The following is a 23,954-nucleotide window of genomic DNA, read 5'->3' as shown; positions in this document are numbered from 1 at the left end:
CTAGAGGGTGGGGAGCTAGGGGTTTAACTACTCCTTATGCTAATTTCCAACAGTTCCTGTTTTGCGTTACCCTCAGGCTTCAGAGGAATGTGATGCCTCCAATTCCTAAAAATTGACCTGTTCATTTTCGGCTTCCTCCTACCACGTAGGGTTTAGGTTGAAAAGTTTTCTCTTGTCGTGAACTCACTGGCCACTTGTCTGTCGGCTTTCCAGCTTCCAAAATTTGTTGAATGGACTAGCCTCGTCTTTCTCTTTGTCCCTGTAACTTTAAAATTCATTTGTTTTTCAAAATTTGTCATCTTAGTGGAATTGCAGGAGGTATTTGGGATACACATACACTTAACTAGAAGTTACATACAGGAAAATTATTCCTGTTTTCTCTAAATACACAACTTCTCCATACCCAGTGTGTGTGTGTCTCTCTCTCTCTCTCTCTCTCTCTCTCTCTGTATGTGTGTGTGTGTGTGTGTGTGTGTGTTTTAATGTGATTTTCTCTTTAGCACACACACTTTTCTCATAATCTCTGCTCATGTATCTGTGGTTCTTGGCTGTGGTCCTGTTTGCTCTCAAGGAGAGACTTAAAGCCTGCTTTTGTCTTTGCAATAACTCTACATTTTCCTCCTGAAAATGAGTATCCCAGGATATGCACATTTAACTAACTTATCAAAGTGCACTCAAGCCTTACTCAAGATTTAATTTTGCGAGGCTTCTATTGATCTTCAGGCTTTAAAAAAATTATTCTAAAGTCACTGTAATCAGGGTTTGTGTTTTCTTTTTGTGTGTGTCTCTCTCTACCCTTGTGTTATATTTCCTTTTTTGAAATGTTTTTCTACTTACTTTGCTTTTACAAGTAGATTATAAACTACTTGAGATGTATGGATTTGAATCAGTGGTTCTCAGCTTTCCTTTTTTCCTGAAGTTTAGGCTTCCTGATGGGTAGGTTACACTGTATTCTGTAACTGTGGCCCACTATTAAGGGTGGTATTCCCGAGTATGTAGAGACGCCCCCTCCACAGGTGATTCTGTTGGTCTCCTCTCCCTGACCTCCTCCCATGCTGTATTTTACAGTTCATTTTATTTCTTGTAAAACCTTATACTGTGGGAATTCAGGAAGTATTTGTTAATTGAATTGGACCCGTGGCAGGTGTGGCATGATGGCAAGGATAGAGGGAAGGTTTTGTCTCATGCCTTCTTTCCCACTTTCCTCTTAACTGTGTAATTACAAGTAAATCACTTCACCTCTGTAGTCACTTGTTTTCTCAAATGTAAAACAAGGAAACTGTTATACCAAAGACTCACTATTAAATGGAAATATCTGTATGTTTCTTTTTCCTGAGATCAAAAAAGTTAAGAAATATTGAACTGTACAATTCTTTGCTGTGGTGCCATTTTCTAAGAAAATCTTCACAGTCCATGATTAGTGAGAAAAAGCTTTTATTTTAGATTGCCTTTTTTCTTTTTTGACTTTTTAAAATTTAAAAACCATCTTTTCTTAAATGTTAGTAATAGTAGTTAGTTGTTCTTTTCTGAATCTCATTTGAAAAAATGAAAAGTTGGTAAAATTATATTTGTTCTTATAATTTGAAGGAAGTTTTACTTATCTGTTAAGTTCAGAAGTCAGAGATACATGCTTTATACCTTAAAAAAAAATCTGTGACTCCTCACTTTGGAGGTAGGTTTCTGTATATTCGTTAGAGAAAGGTTATTAATGTTCTTCGTCACTCTTTCTGCCTTTTACTGAAATTTTGTCTGCTTGAACTGTCAGTATCTGATAGAAGTGGATATGGCTTCTCATCTTGAATTGTGATCCCCATAATCCCCACATGTCAAGGGAGGGACACGATGGGAGGTGATTGGATCATGGGGGTGGTTTCCCCCATGCTGCTGTTCTTGTGATAGTGAGTTCTCATGAGATCTGATGGTTTTGTTTGTTTGTTTGAGACAAGGTCCTGCTCTGTCACCCAGGCAGAGTGGTGCAGTGGTGGGGTCTCGGCTGATTGCAAACTCTGCCTCCTGGGCTCAAGTGATTCTCATGCCTCAGCCTTCCTAGTAGCTGGGATTACAGGCGCACACCACCATGTCTGGCTGATTTTTGTATTTTTCATAGAAACGGGGTTTCACCATGTTGACCAGGCTGGTCTTGAACTCCTGGCCTCAAGTGATACACCTGCCTTGGCCTCCCAAAGTGCTCAGATTACAGGCATGAGCCACCATGCCTGGTCGAGAGCTGATTGGTTTATAAGGCAGTTTTCCCTGTTCTCGTTTGCTTTCTCTCTCTAGCTGCAATGGAAGACTTGTCTCTTCCCCTTCTGCCATAATTGTAAGTTTCCTGAGGCTTCCCCAGCCATGTGGAACTATGAATCAATTAAACCTCTTTTCTTTATAAATTACCCAGCATCGGGTATGTCTTTATAGCAGTCTGAAAACAGACTAATACAGAAGTATATGTTAACTTTCTCTGCTGAGCATGTTGGTGCTTGCCTGTAGTCCCAGCTACTTGGGAGGCTGAGGTGGAAGGATCATTTAAGACCAGCCTGGGCAACATAGGGAGATCCTATGTCCAAAAAAAAAAAAAAAAAAAAAGCATGTTAAATTTTTCATCAGAGTTGACAGCTTCTCAAATGGTCAGTTTTTGTTGTATACATTGTTGAGGCTGTGTGTTAGAAACTTTCAGATTCATGAACATTATTCAATGTTCTTTGTAGTTTGTTCCTTTTATTGTAATATAGTCTCTATCCCTATTAATGCTGTCTTTTTCACTACTGATGCCTGACTTTTTTCCCCTTAATCTTTGACTTGTAATATGTGAGATTAATCTATTTGAATAAGTAGACTTATTTCTGCTCTCTGAATTTTATATTTTCTGATCCATTTACTTTGTTGTGTGTGTGTTTTGTTTTTGTTTTTGTTTTTTTTTTTTTTTGAGTCTAGCTTTGTTGCCCAGGCTGGAGTTGCACGATCTTGGTTCCCTGCAGTCTCAGCCTCCCAGGTTCAAGTGATTGTCCTGTGTCAATCTCCCGAGTAGCTGGGACTACAGGCGTGTACCACCATGTGTGGCTAATATTTGTATTTTTAGTATGGATGGGGTTTTACCATGTTGGTCAGGCTGGTCTCGAACTCCTGACCTCAAGTGATGTGCCTGCCTTGGCCTCCCAAAGTGCTGGGATTACAGGCCTGAGCCACCGCTCCCGGCCTCTTTGCTGTTTTTTTCCTCTTCTGTTAGATGGTTAGTTTTCTGCATTCCTTTTTTTCCCTCCCTCTTGATTCGAAAGTCATAGACTATATTTCCATTATTTTAATGGTTACTGTTAAAATTTTCAGTTACGAAGTTTTCTACTAAAAATGTGGGCCTAACTGGCTTCTAGGATGAACCCAGCTCTGGCACCCAGTCTCTTTTACTCTGTTTTTCTTGTGTGGAGATACTCATCTTGTATCTCATCTCAGCTTTGTCTTTTGGTTTTCTCTTTTTTACAGTTGCCTTTCATAGCTACATATTTAGAGTAGGAGAAGTTTTCCTTAGGGTGAACTCAATGCATCATCTCTACTTCAGCCATTCTTTCACTCTACTGGTTTGCATATCTGCACATAATATTCAGTAAATACTTGTTAAGAAGTGTTTCTTATATTTTTTTCCTTTTTGTTTTAGTTTTACTCACTTTTTTCAGCTTTTGATGGAAAGGAGAGAAAGTGGAGATAACAGGACCAACCACATCTGTAGAATGGTTTTTACACTGACTGTCGACAATCAGGGTTGGTGGAGTGGTCAGGGTAAGAAGGAGGTATAGAGAATTTAGTCTGGGACAAAGGAAATGTATGGTCCAAGTGTGAATTGACACTTACTATGACAATATTATGGCAATATTATTTATTGATAATATTCTAATAAGACTGCCTCCATTTTGTTAGGTTTTCTGTTTTTATACACACCGAAGTATTAAATAGATGCCAGTTATTTTTGTGGAAAACAGGAGGGCTACACTGCTGTATTGTAGCTATAATGATGGCGACCGCGTTTTACAAACATCTGTGTTCTCCTAACATAGTGATTAATTACCAGGACAGGTTTGAGATGGTGGCAGTTACAAAGAGCATCTGGCTGGAGATGAGTTTAGTGTTCGCATATACCTCTACTCACTCCTCCACCATCTTCCCCTTTCAGAAACCGGGAGAGGAGGTAGCTGATGATACCAATAAACTTGTTATGCCTTGAGATGTATCTCTGTAACCAGCAAGTGATTTCCAGGCATTTAAAAAAAAAAAAAAAGCACGGCAAAAAAGGCAGCAGTATTGGGGAAGATAATTAGGGACTGGAAGGTAGGCAGCTCTTCTTCATAGTCTTTCCCAAGATTAGCTCTCTTACTGTCATATCCATGCACTATCTAAAAGACCAAGTTGTCCCCCACCGCTACCCCTAACCCCCCTGTATCTACTGGGAGAAGATGAGAGTGGGCGTTGAGATGGGGTGAGATGTTACTTGGTCAGTAATATTAGTCTGTAAACTAAAATATTAGGCTGTAAACTAAGTCAGCAAACTAAAATATTAGTCTGGAACCGCTTGTTGAGTCTGTTGAGTCAGCGTACATTGAGTTATTAGGTTGGTGCAAAAGTAATTGCGGTTCTTGCAATTTTTTTTTTTTTTTTTTTCCTCCTTTTTTCAAGACCAAGTTTCACTCTTGTCACCCAGGCTGGAGTGCAGTGGCGCGATCTTGGCTCACTGCAACCTCCGCCTCCTGAGTTCAAGTGATTTTCCTGCCTCAGACTCCCTGGTAGCTGGGATTACAGGCATGCGCCACCACACCCGGCTAATTTTTGTATTTTTAGTAGAGACGGGATTTCACCATGTTGGCCAGGCTGGTCTGGAACTTCTGACCTCAAGTGATCCACCCACCTCGGCCTCCCAAAGTGGTGGGATTACAGGTGTGAGCCACTGCACCCGACCTAGTTCTTGCAATTTTAACGGCAAAACTGCAATTACTTTTGTACCAACCTAATATTTATTATAAGGCAAAGAACTGGAAGCATTTTCTGGTGGATCCTTGAAGACTAAAACCAAGCCTTTATTGTGGTAGTTGTGATACCACACAGAGAGGAATCATTTATGTTAATTTGTGCTCCATAGTGACAAAACACAATGATAGAGTCCTTAAATTTGGCTATGGCAGTTTTTTTTAATTTTGATGACATTTGTTTGACTGCTTTGGTTTAGATAGTTGGAGGAAGGGTTTCTAGATTAGAGACCCATTAGAGTGCATTGAAGTAGGTGCAGACTTCAAATAGCCATTTGATATAGCTTTTAGACCCATTCTGATTATGCAGATCTGTAGGTTTTCAGTAAAAAATGAGGTTGTCAAGTGGTTTGATTGTACAGCTCACTTGATTAGTCTGGCTTAATGGGAATAAAGATGCCCAGCAGGGTCTGCTTATATTGGAGAAGGAAAAACAATACTGAAATCTATTGCTGTCTCCTAAAACAAGGCGCTTTTGAATCATAAAGATCTTTTATTTTCACACTTAAAGGAATAAAAATGCCTACTGCCATATTTGGGTTGAAAACATTTATTTGGGCTGTAGGTATTTTACCTTTTTTTTTGTGAGATAAGAGTCTCGCTTTGTTGCCCAGGCTGAAGTGCAGTGGCGCGATCTCTGCTCGCTGCGACCTCTGCCTCCTGGGTTCCAGCGATTCTTCTGCCTTAGCCTCCTGAGTAGCTGGGACTATAGGCGCGTCCAACAATGCCCAGCTAATTTTTGTATTTTTAATAGAGACAGGGTTTCACCATGTTGGCCAGCATGGCCTCAATCTACTGACCTCATGATCCACCTGCCTCGGCCTCCCAAAGTGCTAGGATTACAGGTGTGAGCCAGCACGCTTGGCCAGTATTGTACATTTTTTAACGATATGATTTTAGGCACAGTGGATTATTATGCTCTTTAAAAAATCCTTTCAGTTGATTAAACAATAAGGAAATTGGGAAACCATTTGTAGACGAAGAGAAAAGACAGGAAACGCAGTTTGTCACTGTTGAGCTCTGCCTTTTGGAGGAGGTTTCTATGTTCTAGATACACTCTCTTGGGTTCTAGGGTAGAGATGACTAAGACTTGCTCTACTTCAGGAACCTTAGCTCTCAAACCAGTGTCCTCTGGTTCCCCAAGATCTTACTAGCGAGTGTTCCATGTTCAGCTTCAACTTGGGAAGCATAAGATTAAGCATAAACAGGCCTTTTCATTGTAGGGCTTATTGGAGGCTTAATGGAGGTGTATGAATTGTGAATTTCTAAGAGGGGGCTGTCCTAAGCAACAGTCTCCAAACTTGAAATAGTATGCTTACTTACTGCCTCCCTAAACGGACCCCTACTTTTGTGAATATTTTAATCCTTGTGTGTATTTATGGTGTTTTAGAGTGAGTAGTGAGTTCCAAACCTAGTTGAGCCATCAGAATTACTGTGGATGCATAGACATTTTTTAAAAAAAATTTTAAGTTGGTAATATGTTCATGTGGTCTAAAAATAAAAAATTGTGCCCGTAATCCCAGCACTTTGGGAAGCCTAGGCGGGCAGATCACGAGGTCAGGAGTTCGAGACCAGCCTGGCCAACATAGTGAAACCCTGTCTCTACTAAAAATACAAAAAAATTAGCCAGGTGTGGTAGCGGGCGCCTGTAATCCTAGCTACTTGGGAGGCTGAGGCAGGAGAATTGCTTGAACCTGGGAGGTGGAATTGCAGTGAGCTGAGATTGCACCACTGCACTCCAGCCTGGGCAACATTGCGAGACTCCGTCTCAAAAAATAAAAATAAATAAATAAATAATTGTAAATTGGCATACAGTGAAAAGCCTCCCTCCCTCTTCTGTTTCCTGGCCTTCTACTTCCCTTCCTCATAGGTGATTAGTATTATTCCTTCCAGAGATATTTCATGCATATACCAATATTTATTTAGCCAGAATATAAATTATTGAGCCTTGTATTTAGAGATTTCTGATTTAGTAGGTTTAAATGGGGCCTAAGAATATGTCTTTTTAATTGTTCCCCAGGGATTTCGATGATGAGCCATATTTAGGCACTCTTATTTTAGAGAGTACACATTACTTTTGCATGTGATGTTACCTGTTTCTTAAAACAACTTTGTGAAACAGATAAATTTTTGACAGAAGTGGGAACATGAGAGCAAGAGATGTTAAATGAGGTATCCAAGGTTACACGGTGTCAGAGCTGGGAGTCAAAACCCAGGGCTTTTGATTGACTCGGTAGGACCAGTCTGGCACTAATTTTGCCTTTTCATGAAAGCTACAATGTTGATGATTGCCCAAACCAAAGAAACAATTTAATGTGTATGTTTATATCCAATTATTCCTATTCTGGTAAGCATTAGGTGTTAGAATATTTTATTGTATTACTTGCCATTGGAAGACCTCCAGTGATTGGACTTCCTGTAATTTTCATGTTAAGGCACTTCACCAGTTAGATTCCTGTTACCAATGTAAGGCGCTTAGACAGCCAGGCTCTGCACTATAATAGGCTTTTATCTGTAATTTTGCTTCCTGATAAGCTCTCCTTCCCCCTTGCTATTGCTTCCAGCTTCCTTTTGGTCCCTGTAGCACATTTCCCTAACACCAGCCCAGATACAAACCGCAGGGGAGGGAGAGGGAGAGGAGAAAGAAGATTGTCTTCTTAGGCAAGAGGACTGGGAGAGTATCCCACAACTATGAAGTATTGAGTAACTTTCCTGTTTGTCTGGTAAACTCTTTCTGGGGCTAATTCTCAGAGTTGCAGAAATTCCTCATACTCTTATAGCACCATTTGAATTATAATGTAGCCTATGGGGGATTATTTTGCAGGACAACATTCCTTTGTTGTGTTTTATAAAACCTAGTCTGCTAATATTGGTCACAGCAGAATGTTTTAAAATCACTTTTTATTTTTTATTCATTTTATTTTTATTTTTTGAGACAGAGTCTCACTCTGTTGCCCAAGCTAGGGTGCCAGGGACACAATCTTGGCTCACTGCAACCTCTGCCTCCCAGGTTCAAGTGATTCTTGTACCTCAGCCTCCCAAGTAGCTGGGATCACTGGTGTGCACCACCACCCCTGACTAATTTTTGTATTTTTAGTGGAGATGGGGTTTTGCCATGTTACAGGCTGTTCTCGAATTCCTGGCCTCAAGTGATCTGTCTGCCTTGGTCTCCCAAGTGCTGGGATTGCAGGCGTGAGCCACCGTGCCCAGCCAAAAATTACTTTTTAAACGTTTAAACATTTTAAAAGAATTTTTAAAAAGTCGCAAATCCACCATTTTGAGGCAGTGTAGGGCTTAGAGCTAAGACATGAATGTCTGTTTGTTAAGCTCCCCCATCCATATAAATAAGCATTTACTATGTGTCAGGTATTGAGAATTTTGAAATTAATAAAACAGTTCTTGCCTTAAGAGTTTGTTTGGCAGTGAGGGAGACAGATATTTGATGGTACAAGTAGTTTGAGTATAAGAACTGCTGTTGGGAAATATGTACTAGGTATATTGGAATTCAGAGAAATGCCTAGTTTAGTCTGGAGTGAAGGGTAAATTAAGGTTTCCCACAGTTTGTTTCAGTGTAGGCCTGAGACTAGTAGCTATGTGTGCAGAAGGCAGTAGGGATATAGTTATTCTGTCAGTCTGTCTAATATCTGTATGTCACCTACCTACCTACGTACCTGCTTTCTTTTTTCTGACAGTGCCATTCAGAAGGGATATGGTTATTCTAAGGCTGAGGGAATAGTTATGTAAACAAAAATAAAAGAGTAGTTTGTGAGTATGATTTAGTTAGGGAATTGTGTTTGGAGTACAGGCTCCTTCTGGAAGAGAGAGATGCGGTTAGAGTGACGGTAGTGACCAGAAGAAAAAAAAAAACGCTGAAATAAAAACTCGTGTATAAGAAACAAGGAGTTACAGTGTGTTCACAGATTTCTTTTTCCAAGAATTCCCAGACTTAGCTTTCATTCCCTGGATCCTCAAGTTCCTAGCAGATCTTAGGAATCAAATAAGGCCCTATTTAGTTTGAGAACCACTTCAAGCCAGAGCTTGGCAGAGTTGAAGTAGCAATATAGTGAGCTATCCAAGGATGAAAAATACATTTCAGTAATATTGATAAATGGCTGCCATTTATTGAACACTTAAGTGCCTGCTCTTTCCAAGGTATATTACAAAATTATCTTGAATCCTTACAGCATCACTACTAGACAAATGGTAGTTCTATCTGCATTTAATAGATGAAGAAACCTTCCATGCCTCTGGGATGTTAAAATAAGCTCTACCAAAGTTCCAGAGCCAGTTCACAGTAGAGATGGAATCAAACCCAGGTTTCTTTGACACTACAGCGTACTCTTCCCACCTCACCAAGCTGCCCCTCACAAGAGAGTAGGTGTGATGCCTGGGGCTGATGAAATGGCAGCTTAGGACGTAAAGTGACTATTTCAAAGGCAGCAAAACTGCGATTTCATCTTTGACGTTAATAAAACGGCAACAAGAAGCCATCTCAGTAAATCTTGTACAAAGAAACTCTCCAGAATCTAATGGCATCAAGATCCTCGATCAGGAATATAACCCTGATTGTCTTGTTTCTATAGAGAAATCAGATTTCATTTCAGGTATTTTATTTCAGTTTACAGTTCTTTCTCAAGGACTGAATAACTTACCAAATAGCAGTGTTTATACTATGAAGTACATCAGCTATCTCTTGAGATATTTTATTTGTATGTAGAGTTAAAATTGGATTTGTAGTAATTTGAATACATTATCTGCATTTGGGAGATGCTTTAAGGAATGAAGTCACAGGTATTCAGAATGTGGATGGGCTATGGTGAAGAAAGCCTAGTATATTCTCTTGAAATTTTGGTCGGATGCTACACTTTTTTGGTCAGGAGCCCTGAATAAGTCTTTCGGTCTTATCTGCTAGCATAGTTTGATTCTTGTATGAATGTATATATAGTCTTACTGTTAAACAAATGAAATTAGGTAAGACAGAAGGACTTATGAAATTATTAAGAATAATTAGTGTATAAAGGCCATATCTTGAATCTTTTCTTACCAAATTTCTTCTTGTTTGGCACGTGTATTCTTTCCCTTTTCCTGTTTCGAACGGAGCTGAAAATAACGTGATTGATTTTGCTTTAAAGGTACATGACTGGGCTGGGTGCGGTGGCTCACACCTGTAATCCCAGCTCTCAGGGAGGCAAGAGGCGGGAGGACAGCTTGAGCCCAGGAGTTCGAAAGCTGCCTGGGCAATATAGCGAGACCCCGTTCTCCACAAAAAGGAAAAACAAAAACAAAAAAGGAACATGACTGATTGTGTGTGTGTGTGAGTGTGTGTGTGTGTGTGTGTGTGTGTGTGTGTGTTCAGCATTTCGTTTTTCAGAGATGTGTTTATCTTTCAAATGGCCCCAGTAGTTTGGGATTTTGGTCTCCTTTTCACTTAATTAGGAAAAGTGTTATTTGTGGTACAATATAAGAATTTCTAATCAGAGTATTTTTCAGGTTAGAGGAAGAAATTGGTTGTAGGTATACATTTTAAAACAGTTTAGCTAATGAAATGACCATGAATAATGTAATTTTTCTCTAGTTTGCAGAGCATTTTTCTCTGCAAACTAGAGAAACATGAATTTTCTCAGTTTAATAGAAATCTTTTTGACAGTTTCAACTAAAACTGATAACTAAGGGGAATAGTTAGAAGTTCACATTTAAAAAGTTTATATCCCTTTATGAAGTTACAATATTTATTTAGAAACTTCATTTTCTTCTTTGAATGCATCTTGAAGGTGAATGTTCTTATTTAGGATAACGTGAATGCATTATATATAAACTGGCATTTATCATCTTCATAAGCATTAATAAAAGTGTAAGTTCTCCTTACAAACTATGATTCAAGAAGCCAACAGATGAAACTTACCTCACAAAAACCATCTTTTGTTTTGTCTTTCTGTGTTTTGTTTTGTCTTTTGTTTAATTTGGGGTCATTTGACCCAAGAGTAAAGTCAGTCAGATGTTTGCTACTTGGCACAGATTTATTTGGGTAGGCAGTAAGTGAGAAAAGTGAGACCACTGATTTAGAAATTGTTGATGCAAATTTAAATAAAATGTGGTTAAGGCTTGTGACTGAGCAGTGGTTAACAGGGATCAATGTGCAAGCTGAAATCTGAAGTATAAGACTGTGATCAGATTGCTTTTCACCAAAGAAATAAACTTGTAGTAATTCTTTAATTCTTATGTGTCAAACCCGGAGGCCTATAGTTGCTAAGCTCTGTGTCCAGGCTGGAGTGCAGTGGGGCGATCATAGCTCACTTTTACCTCAAACTCGTGGACTCAAGAGATCCTTCTGCCTCAGCCTCCTGAGTTGATGAGATTACAGGCATGAGCCATCATAACCAGCTGCTACACCGTTTTATAATCTGAACAGATTCAGGGGCTGGGTGCAGTGGCTCACACCTGTAATCCCTGCACTTTGGGAGGCCGAGGCAGACAGATCATGAGGTCAGGAGTTGGAGACCAGCCTAGCCAACAAGGCGAAACCCTGTCTCTACTAAAAATACAAGAATTAGTCAGGCATGGTCGCAGATGCCTGTAATTCCAGCTACTCAGGAGGCTGAGGCAGGAGAATCGCTTGAACCAGGGACGCAGAGGTTGCGGTGAGCCAAGATCGTGCCATTGCACTCCAGCCTGGGCGACAAAGCGAGACTCTGTGACTCCGTCTCAAAAAAAAAAAACTAACAACCCAGAATCAGGCATGGACAAACAGTGCATTCAAAGTACAGGATTAGACCAATAGATTTTTATAACAGTATGAAAAATTCATTGATAGGGCTTCAGATTTAACATTGTAACTAATTTTTGAGGAACTATGACTTGTTGAGTTTTGATGTAGTATCAGAGAATATCCAATGCTGGCCATGGTGGAATGCGTCCATAGTCTCAGCTACTGGGGAGGCTGAGGTGGGAGGATCATTTGAGTCCAGGAGTTTGAGGCCTGGGCAACATAGTAAGACCTTGTCTTTTTAAAAAAAAAAAAAAAAAAAAAAAGGATATGCATAATTTAATGTGGAGAAAGGAGAACTCTCATATACTGTTGGTGGGAATGTAAATTAGTACAGCCATTATGGAAAACAGTATGGAGGATGCTCAAAAAACTAAAAAATAGAACCACCATATGATCCAACAGTCCCACTGCTGGGTATATGTCCAAAAGAATTGAAATCAGTATATTTAAGAGATGTTTATCGCAGCACTAGTCACAATAGCCAAGATAGGGAATCAAAACTTAAGTGTCCCCTCAGCAGATGACTGGTTAAAAATGTGGTGTATATATACAGTGGAATACTATTCAGCCATAAAAAATAATGAAATCTTGTCATTTGCAACAACATGGATGAGCCAGGAGGACATTACATTAAGTTAAATAAGCCAGGCACAGGAAGACAAAAACTGCATGTTCTCATTCATATGTGGGAGCTATGATCCCATATATCATCCCATATATGATCCCATATATCAAAAGTTGATCTCATAGAGGTATAGAGTAGAAAGAATGGTGGTTACTAAAGGCTGGGAAAGGTAGCGGGGAAGGTAGGATGAAGACAGGTTGGTTAACGGGTACAAAAATACAGTTAAGAAGGAATAAGTTCTAGTGTTCAGTAGCACAGTATGGTGACTATAGTTATCAATAATTTGTTGTATGTTTCCAAATAGCTTGAAGAGAAGATTTGGAATGTTCTTATCACAAATGATAAATGTTTGAGGTGAAATCCCAATTACCCTGATGTGATTATTAACACATTGTATACATGTATACACATTGTGTACATGTACATGTTGTATGCATGCACCCCATAAATATATCTATCAGTTAAAAAGAATATCCCTGGGAGGCCGAGGTGGGTGGATCACCTGAGTTCGGGAGTTCGAGACCAGCCTGGCCAACATGGCGAAAGCCCGTCTCTACTAAAAATACAAAAATTAGCCAGGCGTGGTGGCGTGTGCTTGTAATCCCAGCTACTTAGGAGGCTGAGGCAGGAGAATCGCTAGAACCCAGGAGGCGGAGGCTGCAGTGAGTTGAGATCACACCATTGCACTCCAGCTTGGGCCACAGAGGGAGACTAAAAAGAATATCCATAATTTGAGAAGCATTTAAAAGGTATATAAGTAGGAGGTTATTTTGGTTGGCATTTGTGGCTGTTTTAGTAAGAAGAATGAATTATTACTCATTTTCCCCCCAATGTCGATTTAGTATTGGTCACTTTAATGGCACTGTGCATTTAGAGTATGGCAGTTCTCGGAGTGTGGTCTGTGGACCTCCAAGAGTCTTACAGGGGCTCTGAGGTCAAAACTGTCTTTATAATAAAACGGAGGCTTTTTCACCATTTTGACATCTGTGCTGTGGTTTAAAAGCAGTGGTGGGTAAAATACTGGCTTTTTGGCAGAAATCAAAGCAGTGGCACCAAACTGTACAACTAATTGTCATTGTATTCTTTGCTTTTCTTGTACTTGTAGGGGAAAAAGCCAGTTTCACTTCAAAGTGTCCTTGATGAAACAGTAGGAGTTATTAACTTTATTAAATCTATACCTTTGAGCATAAGATCGTTTTAAAACAAGCCCCTTTCTTCATGGAAACCATTTTTATTTGAGACTGACTGACAAATAATGGTTATTCAGACTTGGATATTTAACAGACATTTTCTTGAAAATGAACAAGTAAGCCCGTTAATTTACAGAAAACAATGAAGGTATTTGTTTCTAGTGATAAATTTGAACTTTCAAGCAAATTTTAGAATTTTGGGAAACTTGTACCCATTACTGTGAGTTTGACACTGTAGATTGATAGTAACATTAGCAAATGTGATTTTTGAGTATCTGTGTCAGTCAATAAATCAGTGTTTTCCGAATGACCAGTGTATCCTGGTCCAGATGACAAAATCATACTTGAGTTATTCAAAGTTCATTAATAGGTTTCAGATTTCCACATTGCTCTCAACCTTTAAGAAATCACTTGCTGAGTTTTGGTATAATATCAAAGAATAATACCTGTGGTTATCTGGAAAGGATATTAAAATGTACCTCACTTTTCTGTAACTTTTCTATCTAGGGCCAGCTTTTCTTCATATACTTCATATACCAAAACAATATATTGTGATAGATAAAGGCAGAAGCAGATCAGAGAAATCTAGTTTATATGAAGCTTGATAATAAAGAGGTTTGCAAAAATGTAAAACAGCCCCCCTTGTCAAATATTTTTGGGAAAATTTTTTATAGGTAGGTAATTTATGTCAATATGTAGTTAGTTTATTTTTAAAATATTCACAAATTTTATTGGTTAACTTTAGTGTTATCAACAGATGTAACCCACATAAACAAAAGATTTTTGGGGTCTTCAATAGTTTTTAAGAGTATAAGGTGGTCTTGAGATTTAACAAGTTTGAGAATCAAACCTTGTAAGAGGTGAAGAAAGGAAGCTGCTGAGGCAACTGTGTTAAATAATATTATATGCATTTTCCACCACAACCAAAGGTTCTGATTTACTTTCAGAGAAAACCCTCCTAGGCTGGGCATGATGGCTGACACCAGTAATAACAGGTCTTTGGCAGCCCAAGGCAGACGGGATCATTTGAAGCCAGGAGTTTGAGACCAGCCTGTGCAACATAGCAAGACACCTCCCCCCTACCCTCACCCACCCCACTCGTCTCTACAAAAAATAAAAATTAGCCTGGTGTGGTGACATGTGCTTGTAATCCCACCTACTCAGGAGGTGAGGCAGGAGGATCTCTTGAACCCAGGAGTTTGAGGCTGCAGTGAGCTGTGCTTACACCACTGCGCCACCACTCTGTCTGGGTGACAGAGCAGGACTGTGCCCCTTGAAAAAAAAAAAAGAAAAGAAAACAGAAAACCCTCCTATAAAGAGCTAGAAAGAAATTAACATATATGGTCTTTGCTTTCTTGAAGCCTAAATTCTTTTGTTCCTGGTAACATTTTTAGTTCCTGTTTGGCCATCACAACAGTCTTACTCATTGGTTCCTCATTGTTAAACTCTTAAGTTTCCTGTGGTCAACTGTGAGATGAGAAAAATTAAGGACAAAATGGGGAGTTTTAAATATAGCTAATTTTGTGTATATTTATTGCAAGATTATGGCCTTCCTGGCATTTTTTGATGTGAAAATGTAGTGATTTTTTTTTCTGTGTGTGTTGTCAAAATAATTATATTACATCTCTCATTTTCCTACCTTCACCATGAAATCCCAAAGTTGGAGTACCGAAGATCAGGGTTAAATTCAGATACAAGCATTAAAAAATGGATTTTTAAAAATGTGTCTGAAAATTGAGTGTCTAATTCAACTTTCAGGCATATGATGAGCAAGTTTTTCATACACAGATGAAGAGACTCATTTCTAACGGGTTGGTGCTTCTTGCTTGGGCTGAGGCAAACAGAAGGCTGGTGTGACTATGTTAGCCCCAACCCCAGTGGAGTGTATATATTTGTGTGAGATTGTGATTCATCTGGGGGAAAGGATACTTCTAAGGCTATAGGAATAATCCTTCCTGGCTCTTTGTCATTCCAGCCTCATAGGCCAAGGTAGCTCCTAATGTTTGTCGTAATACAGAGTGCATGCGGGAAAGGCATTGTTCCCTTCACCCAGAAACAAATCCATGATGCAGCACAAGCCGAAGACTCAGTTTATATAGGAGGTCTTATAACAAAGATCTCCTTAAAAGGGCTCCCCTATGAACTTGCCTTAGGTGGTTCGCCATTGGCTTCCTCCAGGACTGTGTGAAAAGGGATTTGGGGTTGGGATACCCTTCGCATTGAATAAACTAGCCCAGGATCTCAGTTTGCTGGGGGTGGGGCTGGAGTGGGGATGTGCCTTCTAGATGTTGGCACCAGTAAATGATCATCAGAAAGGGCTCAAAGTTTATGTAGCCTTTTTCCCTAGCTATAGTGGCTGGCAGGTGGGACCACCCCACGTGATAGTTTGAATTTATTGATATCAGTGATAACGTGAAACAGTTGGCATGAGAAGCAGCATTTAAGAAGTGTCAGTGTTTGTGGTATGGTGCAAGAGTTGTTTAAAAGAACTGTGTAAAAATTGAGGACTGACTGCCTGTTTACTTAAGAAAGTGCATGATAATTTAACTGCGGACCATGTTCTGTGGTTAGAGATAGGTTGTCTTTTTAGAAAGGTGCTTGTCTCTACTATCTATATAGTACACAATAGTTGCTCCAAAAAAAAAAAAAAAATGGTATAGGCAAGACCACCACTCCAAGACTTAGGCTTTAAGATTTAGATGGTTTGCCTTTGGAGAAATGCCAGAAATATTCTTACAGTATTTCTTTTTCTAGCAGAATTTATCTGGTCACAGATTTTTTACATGTACTGCATTTTTGTTTTGGCAATACCTGCTTTCTCCAACATGGATGACAAGAGGTGAATTTGAAGACTTTCTACAGGAGTCTGTGATTTAGTATTGTAGGTAACCTTCATTGACTGTATCTGTTGGTTCTTTGCATGAATTATTAAGCCCTTTACTTCAAAATAAAATTGTATTGGTATGTAAAAGTTTTATTCCATGAGTGGATATCCAGAGTTGGGGTGAGGTGGGGTCACTTTAAAGGCAGTTTCCTAATATGATTATTGAGTTACTTAATGTTTTTTTCCTTCCATGGTAAGTGATCTTTTAAGAGTTATATGGGAAACTATCTTAAATCTGTATATTCACACTGCTCACGTATTTAATTTGAGACGGAAGACCTGGAGAGTTAGTTTTTTTGAGATTAAGATCAGGAACATTTTCTGCCTCTGAAATAAGTTACGTACCAGTAATGTACTTTTTTCATTGTTGGAACTGTATCCAGAAAAGCAGAGGGGTAAGGAAAGACTTCGCAAGTTGTATTCTGTCTTTGCTTAGAGTCTGTGAAGACAGTTCGGATAGAAACACAAATGACTAGATATGAGAGAATTTGTAGACTTCTGTAGGAAGGAAATTACAACTACCAGGAAAGGTTCATGGAGGAGGTGGCATTTGAACTGGGTGGGAAATAAGTGGAATGAGACTGAAGGAACTGCACTGGTGGCAGATGATGCCACTTTTGCCATTAACGTGATTGCTGAGAGTCACGAAACATGAGTGGATGTACCTTGTTTAACAGTTCCAAGTATATGGAAACCATCACCTTGTAGAGTATGTGATGTCAGAAATACCTTTCTGTCTTTGAGAATTGAAACCTTTGAAGGTTTAATTATACGTTTTTTTTTTTGCTTTAGAAATTCTGCAAGAAAGGTTCTGTCAGGTTTAATCCAGTTTAGGGGTATTTGAACATGCAGATATGTTATATGTTAGAGTTAGGCAGAGAATTATGAAACCGAAGAACCTGTACTTAGTGCTGTTGCCAGTTGAGGATCAGTGAGAAGATAAATTACCTTTGAAATTGTAATGTTAAATTTGGGGAGAATGAGACTGAAATTAGAGGGGATTTCAAGTATAGCAATGAAATATGTTGGCTTCTAGCAAGTACCGTTACACTGTTTTCCTGTCTCTGTTAATTAACATCAGTTTGCTGTTACCTTACTTTGTTGCTTTAAACAAAAATTTCAGCCTCTAGATCTGTAAAGTGATCTATACATTTAAAGGAATGAAATAGTTTATTTAATTAGAATATAGAATAAATGTAGCAAATAGGAGTGTAGAGTACCCAAGGATTGTCAGAAGCTTTTTGCTAACCTATTCATTGTGTGTTACAACCACCTCACCAAAGTTCACCTGTCTACCTATCTATCCTTGAATGAGATTAAATGCTATTATGAGGTTATTTTCTTTGTGTTTTTTTTTTTAAGACGGAGTCTTGCTCTGTCACCTAGGCTGGAGTGCGGTGGCGCAATCTCGGTTCACTGATCCTGGCTCTCTGCCTCCCGGGTTCAAGCGATTCTCCTGCCTCAGCCCCCCGGGTAGCTGGGACTACAGACGTGCACCACCACACCCGGCTAATTTTTGTATTTTTAATAGAAACGAGGCTTCGCCATGTTGGTCAGGCATGTCTTGAACTCCTGACCTCAGGTGATCCGCCCACCTCAGCCTCCCAAAGTGCTGGGATTACAGGCATGAGCCACTGTGCCTGGCCAGTGAGGTTATATTCTAATGTCATGCTGTATCTTAAAATTGTTTTTCATCATAACCACATGTAAAAATTTATTCTGAAATGGAATTTGGTGAGCTTCAGTGTGAGTTTCTTTTTATTTTAAAGAGAGGGTAAACTTTTGTTAATATTGCCTATTGTAAACATTGTATGAAGATCCTTTAAAGTAGGTGAATCTCTGTTGTATAGAATAATTAGCAAACTAAAAAAACTTCCGTTTTTTTTTTTGGCTAAAGGAGGGGAACAGCATGGATAATTTAGCAAATTTAAACGAATGTTATCACAGGCCTGCAGTGATTCTTTGATTTGCCTGTCTACTGAGGACTCTCTAATGTAAAAGATAATCAAATACTTCTTAAATATAGTTTATTTTTTTGGGGTGAAGATTTATTTGTTACTGTTATCTGGATTCATATAAACTAATTTGTAGGGCCCAGTTTAGTCATAACTCTCTTGAGATTTGAAAGGATGATACATTTTGTGTAAATCTGTGGACTGAATTTAAGAGTTTTTTAAAATTTGATATTTGGGGAAGCAATCTAAATGTCTGTATAAAATCCATTTGAAAGTTTCAAATGGGTACGATAAAAATTGAATATGATAGTGCTATTTCATTGTAAACATTACATATATATCTTCCATTGATACACTTGCTTTTCATATATTCATAAGCATTTCAGGACTGAGGCTGGGCACTATGTCCCATGCCTGTAATCCCAGCACTTTGGGAGGCCAAGACAAGTAGATCCGTTGAGCCCAGGAGTTTAAGACCAGCCTGGGCAACATGCTAAAACGCTGTCTCTACAAAAAATACAAAAATTAGCTGGGTGAGATGGTGCGCACCTGTAGTTCTGTTTATTCAGGAGGCTAAGGCAGGAAGATAGATTGAGCCTGGGGGATTGAGGTGGTAGTGAGCCACGATTGGACCACTGCACTCCAGCCTGGGCGACAGAGTGAGACCCAGTCTCCAAAGAGGCAAAAAACAAAAAATAAGAATTTCAGGAATAAGAATTTTCAGAACCGGAGATGACTAAAAGAGTTCTCCCTCACATAGATGAGAACTTGGGACCTAGTGGACTTTTAGTGAGTCCAGGTAGTAGTAGATGAGCTGGGAGTAAACCCCGGATTTCTTGCTATTCGGTGGCATTGTTTCCAGTACAAATTGATGTGCATTTCAGACATGTATTTCAGATGTGGTTAGGGGTCTCACCAGGACTTTTAAGATTAGAAAATTTAATTGATAGCAGTAACCATTTGTGCTATCTCCCCAGATAGCCTGAAATTAGCTGTTGAGTTCTTGAGTTTAAATATTTTTTAGCATTCTCATATCCTCAAAGCTTACTTTAGTTTAACAAATAATTGTCTGGAATATTTGGAGCTGTGGAAACAACATTTAATTCTTAATCTCAGGCATTGTCCGGTTTTGAAAAAGGCCTTGACAATTATTTTTCTCTCCCAATGCTATATATTTTGCGAGAGCTCTGGAGACAAGTTTTGAGCTACTAACAAAGGAATGGAAATGAATGAGTTTAGTTGCATGCCAATGAACAAGTTATCTTCTGAAAGTGTCACTACTGTGGTTACTCATAGTAAATGTGGACCCGGGGAAGTGAGAGCTCCTGCTGCTTCTTGGGGTGTTCTAAAGGCTGCTGTTACTCTGCAGAGCAGACCCACCCTTGTTTATCTTCTCCCTATTTTCTAGTCAGCCTTCTCTTAGAGCTCATGGGTTCCACAATACATTACCCTTAAGGTGTTTTATCTTGGAACACAGACGTGTGCTTTGTAAATGGGCAAACTGGAATTCTTTGAAAAAGCTTAACTTTCTTGAACTAATGAAAACATGTTTTGTTAATGGAAGTAAATGCAAAACTGGGCTACAAAAATGAAAATGTATTTTTCTGGGGGCCAAATCACAAATGATCAGATGCTGTTCTTTAGGAGTGAGAATAAGGTCACCAGTAAGTATCTACTTCTTCAGAGAGAAATAAAATATGGCCGCATTTGAAAGTTACTTTAGGCTGGGCGTCATGGCTCATGCCTGTAATCCCAGCGCTTTGGGAGGCCAAGGCGAGTGGATCTATTGAGGTCAGGAGTTTGAGACCAGCCTGGCCCAAATGGCGAAACCCCATCTATACTAAATTACAAAAATTAGCCAGGTGTGGTGGCGGGTACCTGTAATTCCAGCTACTCGGGAGGCTGAGGCACGAGAATCACTTGAACCCAGGAGATGGAGGTTGTAGTGAGCCGAGATCGCACCATTGCACTCTAGCTGGGGCAACAGAGCGAGACTCAAAAAAAAAAAAAAAAGTTATTTCAGTTACTGAATGCAATTCAATATTAGTTACTGTACGCCTTTGAAAGATGCTGTTCACTAGGATGATAGAACTTACAGGATAAAGTTATGGAACAGCTGACTCCTAATTGAATCTCTTACTGAAATAATTAGGTTATTTTCTCTTACTGAAGTAATTAGGTTAGATTATATATGCTTTGTGGCAGTTTTTAAGCCCTAAACTGGCTTTAACGTCATTTATTTTTGGAGTATGTATAACATTTTTGTCTGTTAGTACAAATGATTGAAATTTGATTTTATTCATTTTTGTGACTCTTTAGAGAGCAGAATTCATGGACTTTTCTATTGATTTAATGTTCTGATTTTTCCCATTGCTTTCTAAAATTCTCAGTTTACTTTTACAAGAATTATTTCTGAAAAAGGTTTTAAAAGATCAGATCAGGCAGTGTTTTTTTTTGATAACTTAATAGAATTGCTTAAAATCTCTGCATTTGATTATATCTTTACATTGTAAAATGACTTTCTTAGGTTGACAAAATACCTAGTTTAATTTAGCTATTATAGTGTTTTACATTCAAGACTGTTTTCTTAAGAGAAACAACAAAATCATAACAGAAAATACAAGTTAATATCTCTTTGTTATGTAGCCCTTTGGGGTTTTTCTAAATCTGTTCAATACTGTTTTAAATGCTGTTAGAAATGGGAGGGGTTATCCTTACTTTATATAGATAAGGACATTGATGATCTGGTTTGTTCAATTTTGTGCTATAAGACCGTTCAAGAACTTGAGATGATACCTTAAGTCAATTAGGCTTTCTGTTTTCATTTCATGATATCCATGTGCACTGAAGAATCTCTTGACATGGATAACACAGTTTTTGTTTCGTTTTGTTTTTTTAAACAATTGAGCCTTTGGTTGGGCATTGGTTCAGCTACCAACTTTATGCTACCATTTCTATAAACTCTAGAAGCTTCAGTTTTCTCACCTGGGATTAATGGGAAAATGGGATTAATACGATTATCATTGTTACTGAGGTTGCAAATGGGGTGGTGAGGGAACGGAATTGCAGAGTCTGCTTGTGATCTTTTCGGGACAAAAATGAAAATATGAAAAACATTCTTACCATAGCAGTTGTTTTGTGTACTACTATTGGAAATTACCAAAATAATGGTACAAGTACCTGTCTGAAGTATTTGTTTACAAAAGATCTGTACACGTGGTTTGTTAATGTTTTGTTTTAAAGGTTACGAGAAGTTTCTGAGAAGCTGAACAAATATAATTTAAACAGGTAAGAGTTTTAAAATATTTAAATCTTCTGACAACAATTTTTCTTTATTAAGAAAAAACTCATTTAGGCGGCAGCCTGATATGATTAAGATTAATGTGATTGTTAGACTTTAAGAATCTTTTAATCTATCAACTTTTTATGAGTTGGGCTTATTTGAATTATAGATTGCATTCATGCTTTTTTTTTTTTAAATCTGGCATACAGGGAGATATAAATGATTATGGAGATATTATTTTTCAATTATTGCTTTGAAGTAAATATTAGTTTAAAAAATAGGTTTTGCCAACTATTTTTTTCTAATTGTATTTAAGAGTAAACCCTATGATGTATTTACCATTAAAAAATAATTTAACTTTTTCTTTTTTTCTCTCAGCCACCCCCCTTTGAATGTATTGGAACAGGCTACTATTAAACAGTGTGTGGTGGGACCAAATCATGCTGCCTTTCTTCTTGAGGTAAATTATTCACTCTAAGATAGAGAAATGAAAAATAAACTGTCAAAATAGAATTGTGCATCATTGTATCTCTTCCATTATAACAGGAAAACAGCAGTTACTTGAAAGTTATCTTGAAGAGCTCCCAGTTCTCTTTCCTCCTCTGGCCCAGAGAAAGCTTACATGATTTGCCAGAGTGTGAAACTAATTAGTAACAGAATAGGGGAGTCTCCTAAATCCAGTCATTTTCTTACTTTGAATTTTGTCAGATTGAGATGTTGTAAATTATTTTCGACTGGTTTCTTGATAATGTATGTATGTCATATTTCCCCATCTCAGGTGTAAGCACCTTTTGGAAGGAAGTTTATTTATCGTCTTCTGAATTGACAGTGATGGGCACAGAATCTCTTTGTTGAATAAATTCAAATTTTAATACACATTTTTACTTGGATAATTTTTTCTGTTTTCTTTGCTTTTAGGATGGTAGAGTTTGCAGGATTGGTTTTTCAGTACAGCCAGACAGATTGGAATTGGGTAAACCTGATAATAATGATGGGTAAGATATTATGTCCTTTCTATTTAATATGTATTTAGCTCTTAGGTATTATATTAAACCTGTGTTTTGATTTTGGTAACCCTCAACTTAAAGCATCACAGAAAATTAGATCTTTTAAAACAGTGAAACTATTGCTTTCTAGTTTAATTTTAATCTTTATGCAAGCGATGATTCACAGCCCAAAGTACTAACATTAAAAGTAGCAGAGGAGTCAGTTATCACTTAACAGAAACAGGTTACCAGAAGAATGATATTACGTGTTTAGTAGGTACCAAGTCAAATCTGCTCTTTAACTGAAATGATTTTATAGATCATTTCCAAATTAAGCAATGCAATTTGAAATAACAGGGTTGTAAAAAATGTTGGTCTTCAAAAATTTACCTCTTGTTTTCCCCCAGGTCAAAGTTGAACAGCAACTCGGGGGCAGGGAGGACGTCAAGGCCTGGTAGGACAAGCGACTCTCCATGGTTTCTCTCAGGTTCTGAGACTCTAGGCAGGCTGGCAGGCAACACCTTAGGGTAAGTTGTGGCCAGTTGAAGGCACCATCTTACAGATGGTCTGTATCATCTTCCTGTGAGTGCTCTCAGTCTGAATGATCATCTTCAATATTCTATCTAGTGATGGAGTGAGAAAATTCTCCTGAACTCTGGGCAGGAGTTCATATTGCTCAGGGCGAGCCACCATGATAAAAATAACTCACACAGGCTAATTACAATTAATCTAGGCTCTTGACCTTTAAAAAATGTATATAATGTTTACATATGTTTATAATGTCGCGCCATTTATTTCATTTAAAATTTTAAATGATTTTATCTTTGGTCCTCTCTTACAACTTATTCTTGGTACAACTTATTCTTTGTACTATAACAGCAGAGATGAGTAATTGGGACAGACTAGCCTCCAAAGCATAAACTTATTTATGATTTGGCCCTTTACAGTAAAAGTCTGCTCATCCCAGGTTTTGCTTGTCAATTTATATACTGGCGTTTGTTCCTGATCCTATTTATTTATTTCTGGCATCCAACTCTGGTAGTTCTTTCTGAATCAGTTTAATGAAGTTTGTAAATGATGTAATTAAACGTTATTTATTTTATTACTTTTATTTTTTTGTAGAGATAGGGTCTTGCTGTGTTGCCCAGGCTGGTCTTGAACTCCTGGCCTCAAGTGATTCTCCTGCTTTGGCCTCCCAAAGTTTTGGGATTACACGTCTGAGGCATTGCACTCAGACACTTTTATCTAAAGTTTATATA

The 23,954-nt window shown here is 38.4% G+C and overlaps 1 protein-coding gene across 10 annotated transcripts in view; it reads left to right on the top strand.

Annotated features, from left to right (window-relative positions):
* UBR5 (ubiquitin protein ligase E3 component n-recognin 5) overlaps positions 1 to 23,954 on the top strand; it is a 159,573-nt gene that overhangs the window by 29,445 nt on the left and 106,174 nt on the right. For all 10 annotated transcript variants that reach the window (XM_034966445.3, XM_034966444.3, XM_034966443.3 and 7 more), the window contains exons 2-5: positions 21,670 to 21,714; positions 22,088 to 22,169; positions 22,628 to 22,704; positions 23,103 to 23,222. In XM_034966445.3, coding sequence (XP_034822336.1) covers positions 21,670 to 21,714; positions 22,088 to 22,169; positions 22,628 to 22,704; positions 23,103 to 23,222 — 324 coding nt within the window. The remainder of the gene's footprint in view (positions 1 to 21,669; positions 21,715 to 22,087; positions 22,170 to 22,627; positions 22,705 to 23,102; positions 23,223 to 23,954) is intronic.

The sequence above is a fragment of the Pan paniscus genome, chromosome 7 (genome assembly GCF_029289425.2).
Source record: "Pan paniscus chromosome 7, NHGRI_mPanPan1-v2.0_pri, whole genome shotgun sequence".
Classification (NCBI taxonomy): Eukaryota; Metazoa; Chordata; class Mammalia; order Primates; family Hominidae; genus Pan; species Pan paniscus.
This window is presented reverse-complemented; position numbering and strand designations above follow the sequence as displayed.